The 13,621-nt window shown below is 40.5% G+C and overlaps 1 protein-coding gene across 2 annotated transcripts; it reads left to right on the top strand.

The window, feature by feature from the left end:
- Positions 1 to 3,431: 3,431 nt before the first annotated feature.
- Positions 3,432 to 13,031, top strand: ZFAND5 (zinc finger AN1-type containing 5). Of its 2 annotated transcripts, XM_079705733.1 has the most exons (6): positions 3,432 to 3,592; positions 7,819 to 7,976; positions 8,405 to 8,516; positions 9,161 to 9,264; positions 11,988 to 12,113; positions 12,792 to 13,031. In XM_079705733.1, exons 2-6 carry the CDS (start codon positions 7,826 to 7,828, stop codon positions 12,938 to 12,940), a joined length of 642 nt encoding a protein of 213 aa, XP_079561859.1. In that variant the 5' UTR covers positions 3,432 to 3,592; positions 7,819 to 7,825; the 3' UTR covers positions 12,941 to 13,031. The 2 variants fall into 2 exon arrangements, with proteins under 2 accessions (XP_079561859.1, XP_079561860.1); XM_079705734.1 differs by lacking the exon at positions 11,988 to 12,113.
- The last annotated feature ends 590 nt before the right edge of the window (positions 13,032 to 13,621 follow it).

The following is a 13,621-nucleotide window of genomic DNA, read 5'->3' as shown; positions in this document are numbered from 1 at the left end:
ATTATCAATCCCCTTTTTGGCTCATCCCTAGATTACAAAGAAAAACATAAGTGAACTTGTAATGACTTTACCTGAATTCTTAAGCAGAATACAAACTGTTCCAACTTTCCTATATGACATGCCAGTTTGCTATAGTTAACTACTTTAAGGAAATAAGCCTAGTTCCACTGGTGATGGAGATGACTGGCAATGGAACTCAGATTTGGGCAAGTTTTCAGCATCCATTGTCATTGGTTATATGCTCCCGTAGCATTCTGTACCTTTCTTTCAAAATATTTACCAGCTCATTACATATTTGCATGATAATATTGTTAACGTCCTTCTCCCTCATATGACAGTAAGATCCATGAGAACAAGGGTAAGATCAAGTTTTTCCCACCAATGTATATTCCAGCACCCAGTTTAGTGGGTATCTAGAATGTAGCGAGTGTGCAAAACGTTTTTATGGAAAAAATGAATTAAAACAAATTGAGTTAGTATTATTTTCAAGGAGTATTTAGGAATGGATCAGTACCAGTCACTTGGTATGTTCCATGTAATGAAATTCTACAAAAGGTATTTTTTGAACAATCAATAACACCACATTTCGAGCACACACCACTTTCTCTGGTATTTTTTGCAGAGGTTGGTTTTAACCTTCTCTGATGACCATGGTGACAGCCCTTTTGCATACTATATTAAGAGCATTCTGCTATATATTTTGTGTTCTATAGTTTGTCTTTACAGGCCAACTAAAAATTTAGGACACCAAAACAAAAACAAAAATACTCCTTAGAAGCATATCCCCTAATCTGTTACACCAGAAATATGAGAAAAAAAATTTTTTTTTAACTTTCTCCCTTCACATGGTGTGAACATGTGAGAGATCTCATTGAGAGATCTCTTACAGCATGGTGGGGTAAGTCAATGGTTCTAAAACTTCAGCGTGTATCAGAAACACATGGAGAACCTGTTAAAACACAGATCACTGGACAAACCCTCAGAGTTTGTGATTCCGTAGAGCTGGTGTGGGGGCCTGAGAATCTGTATTTCTAACAAGTGCCCAGGTGATGCTGATGCTGCTGGTCTGGGGACCACACTTGGAGAACGACTAGTGTAGGTGCTGGAAGGGTAACCTGCTAAAACTAGGTTCAATACCAGGTATATTCCTGGTTGAAACAGTCTCATAGAGAAAATTATAAATGGTTGGTAGAGAAGACAAATTATCAGAAGGGGCTATATATTATGCAATACATTATTAAATAACCAGCTTGCCTTATTACTTAGCTGGGTTTTTTTTTTCAATTTCACTCCTTCAGGAATTATCTTGTTTCAATTTTTAATAACTAAAATGGAAGGAGGGGGAAATCTCTAAGTTATTTTTGTCCTCAGTAAGAACCACCTCCATTGATTCCCTGTCCTTTAGTGCCTCAAGGGAGTCACTTACCCTCTTTAGTCATTATTCACTTAACTGTAAAAAATGGATATATAGGACCTATCTCAGTGAATTGCTGTGAGGATTAAATGAAACCCTAAATGAAAAATACTTAGCCCCCAAAATGGTCTGTAAATGGTAGCTGCTATGTTTTTACTAATTTGTCTACCCACTAAAGAAAGTAAATTTCAATGGTCCTGGGACCAGTGTCTGAAACTATCAATACTTATATTTCTAACACTTTAATTGCCTACAGCAATAACTCTAAATTATAAAGAAAAATGTTCAGTTATGTTCTAGGGATTCTACTTACTGTGGCAGAGAACTGTTTGATTTGGAAATTTTGGCACAGGGTAACAGGACAGCATTCTCCCAAATACACAAAATTATAAAGAAGAATCACCTGGAGTACTACTTAAATATTCAAGTTCCTGAGCTCCACCACAGACTACCAAAACTATCTCCAGGGGAAAGGCCTAGGTGATTATTTAAAAGTAAGCAATTACTCCAGGTGATTTTTCTGATCACCAAGTTTGGGAAGCAACGAAGGGACCTCTCACTCCAGTCTAATGGTGGCTATTTGAAGCCCTAAACATCGTTTCTATTTATTCATTAGGCCACTGTTTACTAGGACATTTCCTAAGTCCCTTCTGTCTTACTACTTGTGTTTTTTGAGTTGAACTAAAGTCACCTGGAGAGGCCAGCTGCAAGTGGGTTTTTTTGTTGGTGCTTTGAAAAGCTTCTCAGTGTTTTTAGTTAACTAACCCTTTCAAACTAGTCGGGGCCTGTGCCTCATTTTTGAGTTGCCCCCTTTTGAACTTACTCCTGCAACGTCTCCTTTTTGATCTCTCCCTCGGGTCTAGCTTGTTTGTTCCTTAACTTCATCTTGGGTAGAACATTTGGTGCTTTCCCAGTTCACGAGGCTCTGCTGGAATAGTCCATTTCCAGGGATTTTACAGGCTGGCCAAAACAGTTTGCTCAGAACAGTGTCGCCGGGGCCGAAGACTGGCAGCAAGTCGGCGGAGCACTTCCTGACTCTGCACAACCAGCCGTGACCTTGGGCGAGCGAGCGAGCGCCGCCCGCCCCGCTCCTTCCCGGGAGCATCAGGGCAATGCTCAGGCTGGACTTTAGAACTGAAGCGGAGTGTGAGGGAACCGGACGGGGGAAACTTCATAAACAGGCGAGAAGACCCAGAAGCTAAACAGCAGTTCATTTTCTCTTCTCGAGCCGAATCCTTCTAACACGTTCTTGTTGGGTGGGGAAGGGGTGGCGAGTAAGGAGGAAAGGGAAATGTCTGCCAAAGGCTTTAGACAAAGCGTGAGAACTCAGATGGCGAAAAGTCGGCTTGACTGAGAAAATCGGAAGCAGAGAGGCTGAAGGCGGACAATCGGGTTAAAAATAGAAACGCATCCTCCACAGGACTACTTCTTTCCAACTCCACCCTGGGGCCGGCAGTCGAGTCACTGAGTCGGCTCCGCGCATAGGTAGCGCGCTCAGGCTCGGCCCCGCCTCCCCGGCCAGGCGACTGGAGGCGGAGGCGGAGCCGCGGCGTCGAGCACGTGACGTCAACGCGCTCCCCGCCGCCGCCGCCGTCGGGGTTTTCGCTGACGCACAGACCCCGAACCCCCCCTTTCCTTCACTGCCTGAGCGCCGGCTGGAGAGGACGCGTCAGTCGACCGGAGTGCAGGCCTACGTGCATCTCCGTTTGGGGTTCGTCGTTCCCTGGAGCCGCACACCTTCCCCGGCAGTAGCAAAGCGACGGAGAGCGCCATCCGCGGGCCCTTGCGGCGCCCAGGCCTAGCTGCGCGCTCCCCGCTCGCCCTCGGAGTCGGCCAAACCCGCCGACGGTGGAGGCGTGAGGCGACGACGGGCCGGCGCCGCGAGCAGTGTTAGACGCCGCGGCCTTCGGCCCTCCCTCCGCCTCCTTCTCCGCCCCCCCTCGCTTCCCTCCTCCCACTTCCCGAGCTCCGGCGTGTCCCGGCCACGCTCGGTGCTGCTGCGGGAACAAAGGAAGACCCCACGGCGGCGGCGCCACCTCCGTCTGCGGCTCTGACCCGCTCCCGGCCCGCGGCGGCGGCGGCGGCGAATTCAGGGCGCCTGGCTCGCCCCTCCCTGAGGGCTCGGCCCGGTCCCACCGCGCCGGCGTCGCGCGCCAGCCCGGTTCCTGCCGCCGAAGGGTGAGTAGCACGGGGATTGGGGAGGGCGCCCGGCTACTCGTGCTCGGCCGGGGGTGGGAGTGAGGGATTCGGGCGCCGCGGGCCTCCGACGAAGGCCGAGCGGCCCGCGTATGGCGGCGTTTGTGGGAGGAGAGCCCGCCAGCCAGCTCAGGAAGCACAAAGACGGAGGCGGCATTCTGCCGTCGAGGCCGGAGGCCTGGTTCCCTGTGCCCCGGGCTCACTCGCACACTCATGGTCGGGGAAACAATGCCCGGCGTGCGGCCTCCAGGGGGTTCGAGCTCTGGGCCTCCCTCGAGTCCGTCGCGGCCGCCTTCCGCGGTGGCGCCCGCCGTGGGCGGCCAAACCCGGAAAGACAAAGAGGTGGCCGCGCCCCCAGCCCCTTGCCCACCGCACCCCCTATCTCCGCCTCCTCGTAGGGGCCGTTCAGGGTCGGTGGTCGGCGCGGGACCGGCAGGGTTAGGGGCCGGCTTGGCCTGCGGAGCTGCTGTTCTGCATGACTCAGTGGTTTTTGGAAAAGGCCCTGCAGTGCTTTCCTGAACGAGGCCTTTGCTTGAAAGGGCATGGCGGTAGGGATAGGGGACCAGTGGGACCCGAACTTGTTTTAAAATCCGCTGGAACGTTGGGTGAGAGGGGTCTTCTCTGTCGTGTTTCAGTTTTACCGATGTTGCTGCGTTTCTCGCCCGAGATGCCTTTCATGAAGGAAATGGAGCACCTTCCCCTTTGTTTCGTGCATTTAGGCTGAGGAACGTGAAATTCTTTGCTCGCTTTCCACGCACTCCGTGGAGCTGTGTTTTGGGGAAAGGTCCGGGTTATCTTTTATTGATTGACGGCCTTCTAATAATCTAGTCTAAGGACAAATTAGGGTAAAGTAGTATATAGGTCATAGAGCCACAGTTCTTCAGCTTGGCATTCAGGTGATTTACAGACTTTTTTAAAAATGTAAATGAATTTTATTTTACTCCTTATTTTTAAAAGTAGGGTTTCAGAACTGAATTGGTGAAAATACTGCAATTTCATTTTTCAAGTTTTTTTTCCTAAAAATGTCCCCATCAAAAAGATGTTTAATTCTTCTCTGTTTTCTGTCTCTCAGGCCGGGTATTAAGCCTGAAAAGTAGCCTTTAAAATCATACTAATCTCCATTTAGCAAGAGGGAACTGAGATCTGGAGAGTAAGGGCTTGCCCAAGGTCACTGGCTTAGAGGTAGATTAGAAACTAGAACTCTGGTCTCAACTCCAGGTGGGCAGGCATTCTTAAACGTCTTTTAACATTTTGTGCACCTGAGAGAAGTAAATTCCATAGGCATAAAAGCCTTTTTTATTCATATTTGAGGCTGGAGAATTTTTCAGTTACATGCTCCTGTCTTTTTGGTTTTGATTTTCCTGTGAATTATAGGAAGCCACAAACTGTAAAAAAAAAAAAAATAATAATAATAATAAGTACACATTTCAGCTATAAAAACTATAAAAATAAACATTCTAGCTATACCTGATAGAGCTGACATGATGAATGCTCAAGTTTCTAGCAACTTTAAAGGTAGTAAATAATAATGGTATTGTATTTTTCTAAAATACCAGTGGGGAAACACAGTACCTAATGGCACTCATCCCCCACACCCACCTCAAAAAAAATTGCCACTAATCATGAGGATCCTTTCTGCCTAGATGCTCTTCGCTGTGCTTGGTTTTTATAAACAACCCTGACCATTTGGCTTCATGAGTGATTAATGATGCTTGCATTTTCTAGATTTAATGTGAGATCATTCCCTGTGTTAGAAAAAAACTAGCAATCTTAATGGCATCTTTTTGTTTTGTTTTCTTATATGAGCGCTGCATCCTTAATTCTTGGGGTTGTGTAGGAGTTGGCAGGCTCTGAGATAAAAATAGAAGCTGATTTCAGAGGCCTCTGTTGACTAGGCTTTATGTGAGAGCCTCCATCCCGCTCACCCTGTCACATTGCAGCCTTGTGACAGGCTGAAGCGCCCGCCCATGTGATCTAAGCTTCTGAGAAATATTAAGGCAAGCTGTGCTCTTGTGATGGCATTTAAAAGCTGGCTTTCTAGGGGGGAAAAATTTACAAGATGAGATGCCATGTAGAAGACTGATGTCCCAGTGTCTCTTGTGTTTCACAGTTTGGAGGCTGTTTATCGTGACTTGAAGGTAGATGTGTTTTCTGAAGAAAGGTGGAATACTTTGCATGTGAAATCATTGGGTGAAATCCCCACCCCCATTTATATAAACAAAAGATTTTAAGAATCAGATTAATATTAATGTGGGTTGACTTTTAGGCCAATTTACTTTTAAAGCCACTGTCAGATGACACTAGAAGTTAGTCTAGCAAGTTAGCTAGCATAATTCTTAAGCTGGCTTCAAGGAATGGCCCTGCTTTTTGCGTAAGGCAAAGATTCACATACTTTGCATGGTAGGCATGCAAATAAATACACTGTTATTTGAGGCATTTTTTGCACATGTTATACTCAAAATTTTAAAAACCCAGCTGAAAGTGTTTATTAATAAACTTCCTAAGTGATGTTGAAATGTTTGCACTACCCTGATCCAAAATGAGTCAGCTAAATTCCACTTACTATTTAAAGAGATAGTGTCAACTAAATTAGTACTATAATCTGAAGTAAGTTGCAAGTATTGGTCACTTTCCATACAAGTTTGATCGGCTTGAGGTATTTTCAAGCTTGAAATATGATGGCTTTTTGCTAACAAAAGGAAAGATTACTATCATTTAGATTGTTGGAATAATTGTCAGGATTCGGGCCAGGTCAAGTTTGGTTAGTCCTCTTCCCCCCTTTTTATAATTTTGGTAAAAAGTGTTAATACTTGTTAAAACACTGCTTTTAATACCTCACTAAAGAGTGTATCCTAGTATGTGGTGGTTGGAAAAAGTAGTATGAAATTCTAGGAAGTAACAAGCTCTAGCTGAAAGTACTTTCCTGCACTTACTTGAAAAGTTCATAACTTATAAGTCACCTTCGTAGTCAACATTAAGGTACAGTTAAAGGAGAATGACCAGAATTATTGCACATAATCTCCCCTTGATAAAATGCTCTGAAATACGCTTTTGGTACATTCATACATACTTTAAAGGTGACATGGAAACCTTCCAGGTTTAAAAAATTTTTTTTCTTAAATATTTATGTCTGTTAACTCAGGAAATTTTAATAAATTTAGCAAAACATTACTGTGTTTGTGCTAATTTTAAGAAGGCTTCTGGAAAAGCAAGGGTATGCTTGCTATATAAAGCTCTTTCTGGTAACCTAGCATTAAATATTAACCATTACTAAAGGTTGTGTATATTGCTTTATTTTGCCATATTGAAATTGAGCTTGGAAAGGTTTCATTATTTTCTGTCATGAGGCAGACAAGCGCTTGTTAAAGTTTTAATAGAGCCGTTGGCTGAGAAATCTATGGCTGATAATTTGTACATTATAGGTTTCTAGGCACTGACTTTAAAGTATACTCAGACCCAGATTTCTCATGTCAAATGTAGAACAAAAGGAATTTCCTAAGCAGCTTTTTCCTAAATTCTTAAAGAACTTCACTTTTTGGTGCCAAGGTAACAGGAAAAGCTAGATGATCTACCAGCTCTCTTTTCAGTCTTCTCTAAAGGTGTTGCAGCATTTAAAAAGTACAGATGCTCTGCCCCGTAGCAGAACTGAATTACTACAGGGCCCACGTATGTTCAGATGTTAGTTTTAAGACAGCTCTAGAGCTACATCCAGTATACAGCTAGTTTAAAGAACCACTAGTAGATATGAAGAGTCAGTAGTTAATTGTGATTATTTGAAATGATCTGCCTGTAATGTAGGAGAGCAGAAAGTGATTTAAAGATACCAATTGCCAAAATTGATTTAAACATAATTCTGGAATCTGGAAGGGTGACCTTTTCACGAATTACAGAAACAGTGACAGGTAAAATAATACATTTTAATGTTTAATGATAGAATTTTTTTGTCCTAAAAATGTGAATTCATAATAGTTCATTGTTTATCAAGCTAAAACAGTTCCATTCATGTCCCTTGTTTTATAAAGGCAACAAAATATTCATAATTTAGCCTACTCTCTTTTAAAGATTAACACAATTTGGGGCTTTGTTAGAAACAGACTCAGTGTTTAGAAATGACAAAGGTACAATAATGACTATCATACTAATTTAGTGATTTTTTTTTTTTTGACTACATGCTAGTTTCTAAAATTTTTGTTTTGTTTTGTTTACAGCAGAAAAATGGCTCAGGAGACTAACCAGACCCCAGGGCCCATGCTGTGTAGTACAGGATGTGGCTTTTATGGGAATCCTAGGACAAATGGAATGTGTTCTGTTTGCTACAAAGAACATCTTCAAAGGCAGCAGAATAGTGGCAGAATGAGCCCAATGGGTAAGTTGGTCCCAAGAAATAACCCATTTGAAGACCTGGTGGACAGAAAATATAGAACCAAGAGTTGGGGCCTAAGACTGAGAATGAATCTTGAAAGTCCAAGGAGAGAAGACTCGAGAAAAGCTTGAAATTTAAAGCAATAATAGCCCAAGTACTTGGAATGACTACATGAGGAATGAGTGACTGTCTACAAGCATCTTCTAGCTTTTTCATTTTCGTTTTTGAGTACATGTACTCACTGGATATGACTTTTTAATAGATTTTTTTTTGTTGTTTGGATATCACTTAAGTGTAAGATTCTGCAGCACAGTGAAAGTACTTAAGTCACTAACCTAATTAAATGCAAGTATTTGTTATTTATTAATAGTTTTGGTAATGAGTGTTTGTAGTGTTGCTTTGTTTCTTACCAATCCTTTTTTTCTAAATAGGGACAGCTAGTGGTTCCAACAGTCCTACCTCAGATTCTGCATCTGTACAAAGAGCAGATGCTAGTTTAAACAACTGTGAAGGTGCTGCTGTCAGCACATCTGAAAAATCAAGGTAAGATTAAACATTTCTGGGTTTTTATAATAATACAGGGAGGAAGTAAAGATAAATGACATTATAATTATGAATGTTAATAAATAATGATGTATTACATCATACATATTGCATTATAATAAGGATGTTAATACATTAGATGCCCTTGGCTTTACATGTGTTGCACAATTGGTGATTATTCCAGTGTCCTTTAATATATGATCTTGTAGGTCATTGAGTAAAGATGTGTATTAACAACGCACTCCTGAACAACCTCTCAAGGTTACTGTGTTGAGAATGCTGTGCTTTTATTTCCTTGTAATGGAGGTGTAAGAATTGTAGAGAATGAGACTCTGCAGACTATATTGTAATGCCACATAAGGCATTCTGGCAAAGCTACCCCTTTTGCCCTTAAACAAATTACAGGCTCAGCTAAAAATTTCTAGTTGGCTATAATAGAACATCGTAACCTATATAAATATGCAGGCTTGAATTGATGAGCCATTCATCAGATTGCTTTCCTTATTCTCATCCATCTGTGCTGGGCATCTTGTTTAGATTATTTAGCTCCATTTGATCACATTGGAAATGTTGAACTGACAATTTATTATCTTTCCAAGAAGTACCCTTAACATCTTTAAAAATGTTTGCTTGAACTCAAATAGAAATGTGCCTGTGGCTGCCTTGCCTGTAACTCAGCAAATGACAGAAATGAGCATTTCAAGAGAGGACAAAATAACTACCCCGAAAACAGAGGTGTCAGAGCCAGGTATGCTTTTTGTTTAATACTGGTTCAGTTCTGGATTAGGTAATACAAGAAAGGGTTGGTGGAGGGATTCTTTCCTTCCCATTGAAGGACCAAAGAGGAGAGAGAGCTATAAAATATAGGCCAAGCAAACCACTCTCTTTAAAGTACCTTGAAGTGTAAAGTAGTCACTCTTTAATCTCTTCTTCTCTGCCCATCCCCCCTTGCCCCTGCATCCACAAATCAGCAAAGTTTATAATACGAAGACTGGAAATGTCAAGAATTTAATGAACTGTTTACTAATATATTTTATAAGTATCTAAATCATTAAAGAAGGTATTGTTCACAAACGGAAGAAGTTATACGGGCTAAATTCCAAAGCTGTGGAGAAAAATTTAATAATCAAAAGCATTAACTATTCAGTCTTGATATTGTCAATACTTAGAAAATACTCAAGCAAAAGAACATATTAAACACTAAAAGAAACTTTTGAATTGAAGAAGTGTGGGATCCCTATGGGAGTTTAAAAACTCAGTGTGGAAAGGCATTTTGGTTTTCATTAGTTAGTGACTGAGTCTATGCTGAACTTACATAGCACAACCAGAAGTGCTTTAATGTTGCCAGAAGATTGACTTGTTTGATTTATCTGCACTAGACCCTGGAACAATGATCTATATACTCTATGGTGCACATAGTTCATTTGATCAATTCATGATTTCTTGGTATAGTGTTGACTGAACACAATATAAAACTTTATTGTGAGAAAATAGTGTCAGTGGACATGTAATCTGCTTTGGAGGCTTGCTTTTGTACATAGCTGAGCTTATGTGAACCATATCACTCTCAGTTGATACAGTTAAGATGAAAATTCTTAAGTTGGGCAGGTGAATCCATATTTGGTATTTTTAAGTAAGTTCCATCCTTATGAAAAACTGACCAAATTAGTATTTGTTCTGTTTCATTTGTTTTTGTTTTTTTAAAACAAAATGACACTGACTTTGGAACAGTACTCTTTTGGATTAGTTCTATAGCTATTCTGTGCATTTATTATTTCTTAGTAGGCTTTCTGTAGTTCGCTGCTCTGCCTTTTCTGTATCATTTTTCTCTTCTTGACTGACCCCCGCTCCTCTTCCCTGTATGTTTTAGGAACCACTGTCCAATTTTCAGGTGTGGCCAAGGAAATATGGCTGTCATCCTCCCCAGCACTATTCCACAGATTGTTCTTTACTGTTATACCATCAGGAAAAATTACATTAACGTTGCCATAGTAGATTATTAGGAATAAGTAGTAGCTAGAATATTACTGTTGGTCTAATATTAGACTGTTAATCTCACTGGATATATTACTAATGCAAATAAGTTATAAATTTGGAGGTAATTTTACAGTACTTATTAAACCAATTGGTTTGGATTTATGCTGATAGCATTAGTGTTGACCTATTGTTATGCAGTAATTTTAGTATTGTGTATGTTAATTTGCTATTGGGGTTTGGATTAATATTAAAACTCAGCTTACAGTGCTTCTGGTTTCTCTTGAGTTTTTCTTTTTTTTTTTTTTTTTTTTTTGGCGGTACGTGGGCCTCTCACTGTTGTGGCCTCTTGCGGAGCACAAGCTCCGGACGCACAGGCTCAGCGGCCATGGCTCACGGGCCCAGCCGCTCCGCGGCATGTGAGATCCTCCCGGACTGGGGCGTGAACCCATGTCCCCTGCATCGGCAGGCGGACTCTCAACCACTGCGTCACCAGGGAAGCCCTCGCTGAGTTTTATAAAAGTAGAATTAAATTTTGCTATTTTGCTTTCAATAACCTGGTGGTAATGTGAACTTTAAAACAGTAATCTGCAATTTTATCTTTATATTGACAAATTCCATTGATGTCATGAGTGAACTTAAAACTTAGATCTTTTTGGTGGAGAAACAGGGACTTTTAAAAGTAGGTCATATCTCTTACTGTCCAAATTTCATACCCATTTTAGATAAGTATCACAAAGTAAATTACAGCTGTGCTCTAAAAATTCTTGTTTTGCCTCTGGAATCCTTAATAGTCTAAAATCAAAGCTTCACAAGTACTTACACTGTCCTAAAGACAACGTTGCTGATCTTTCAAGTTTTTTTTTTTTTAATCCTGCAGGTTTTCTATGTAAGACAATATAAAGCACTTATTAAAATGGCACAATAATTATTGTGAAATTTTGGAATCTAAAGTTAATTAGGGGATTAATGACTTGGGTTTTACTTGTCAAAATTTATTGGGTTTATCTACACAATTTTTCTTTTTTCTATCAGTATAAAAGCGAAATGACTTTATAGCTAATTACCTCAGAAGTTGGCAACCTTATTTCCTGAGTAGTAATGAATTTGAACTGCCCTAATTTAGAAGTTTGCATTTAGGCAGTTGGAATATGGAAAAACTGAGCAGATGACCACATCTCTCAGGTCTTTAAAATTTAGAATTAGGATTTTGTTTCCCAGGACTAGAGTGAGTTTAAAGGAATTTGAGTGGAGTGATAATTTAATAAAATTTATAGGAGCAAGTGGTATTATGTTAATTGGCAAGAAATTCTCAGATTTGAAAGAAGTTCTGATATTAAAGTAGAAGATTGTATTTAAAGTACATGTTTTCAAGAAAGACTTCTTAAACATTTTCAGGAAGAATCTTACTGTTTCTCTTGTTTTGTTTTGGTCTGGTCTTAGATAATTATCAGCCAAACAATTGACAGGCTTCTAATTTTTACCCTTGTTTTTCAGTTGTCACTCAGCCCAGTCCATCAGTTTCTCAGCCCAGTACTTCTCAAAGTGAAGAAAAAGCCCCTGAGTTGCCCAAACCAAAGAAGAACAGATGTTTCATGTGCAGAAAGAAAGTTGGCCTTACAGGTATTCAGGGAGCTCCTAGTTACTCCCTAAGGGACTGGTCAGTCTTACACATAAAACAAAATGCCCGACTTTCAAGAATAGAAAGTTTCCAGAGTAGACTGGAAAGAGGACAGTGAAGAGAAGTTGAGTTTGATTTCCATTGGTTTGTCTAATCATATGAAACCCTTTCCTAACTTCAGGCCTTCTGAATTACTTTCCTTTATGGGATTGATAAAAATTAATCCCTTTTGATTCTTTCCTTTGTTCTCCTGGGAAAAAGATAGCTGAATTAAATAGTAAGCACCTACTTTGAACCAGGCACAAAATGTTCTAGATACTTTTTAATTGTTTCCTTTAAATCTCAGAACTGTATGTGGTTGTCTTTTCCTAGCGTTCACTTGAGGAAACATTACCCAGTTAACATACAGTAGGACTAGAATTTAAATTCAAATCAGCCTGACTCCAGAGCCTGTGTAATTTCTACCCTGTTTGGTACCTACAGGAGTTTATGGAAGGATAGTTACTTAAATTTCTCACCATGTCAGAGGAGGTTAAGAGCACTTTCAGTTTAAAGTGACAGACTCTTTAATGTTGCAAAGAGTCATGAAAATCTGCTTCCTTTTCTATATTGACTAATGCTTTTGTTTCTTTTAATTGCTACAAGTTCCCAAGTGACTCTACTTCCTCTTGTATGTACAGGGTTTGACTGCCGGTGTGGAAATTTGTTTTGTGGACTTCACCGTTACTCTGACAAGCACAACTGTCCATATGATTACAAAGCAGAAGCTGCAGCAAAAATCAGAAAAGAGAATCCAGTTGTTGTGGCTGAAAAAATCCAGAGAATATAAATTACTACTTGTGAAGAGACTGATAACTTTGTTTTTATTTTAATATATCGTAGGAAAACATTAAAGAGCAGATGCATGGCCATTTTCCTTTGATGTTCTCCAGAGTGTTACTTTACAGTTGTCTGTCTTATAATTGATATTTAGGATGTGTGGGTATTTGTTACAGGCAGAATTGGATAGATACAGCCCTACAAAATGTATATGCCCTCCCCTGAATAAAATTGGATGAAAATCTGCACAGCAAGTTGAAAACACAGATAATAGGAACAAAATTTAGTTCCTTGTGCCAAACAAAGTACGTGAAATATCTGCATGTTTGCAGCATATCTGCCTTTGAGAATGTAATCAAGGTATAATCTCTGGCTAGTGTTATGTGCCTGTATTTTGTTTTTTTTTTAATGGTACACCAGAAAAGGACTGGCAGTCTACTTCTACCATAAACTTTACCCTGTTAATTTCCACATTTTCCTTGGAAGCAGGAAGAAAGCTATAAAGAAAGCTATCAGACCTTTCTGTGAAACCAGTGTTTTGGTGCCATATGTAAGCCTGGCTAATTGGTCTTCTAAAAGCTGTCAAATAAGACATTCTTTGGAAGGTACATATCATAACTGGTTATAAAGAGTAAAACAGATCAAGCCAACAGGGTCTTGAGCTATCTTTGAAGCTTATCGTGCTGGCCTG

This window comes from Hyperoodon ampullatus, assembly GCF_949752795.1.
Source record: "Hyperoodon ampullatus genome assembly, chromosome: 6".
In the NCBI taxonomy this organism is placed as follows: domain Eukaryota; kingdom Metazoa; phylum Chordata; class Mammalia; order Artiodactyla; family Ziphiidae; genus Hyperoodon; species Hyperoodon ampullatus.
Note: the sequence above shows the minus strand (reverse complement) of the source record. Positions and strands in the feature narration are given on the sequence as shown.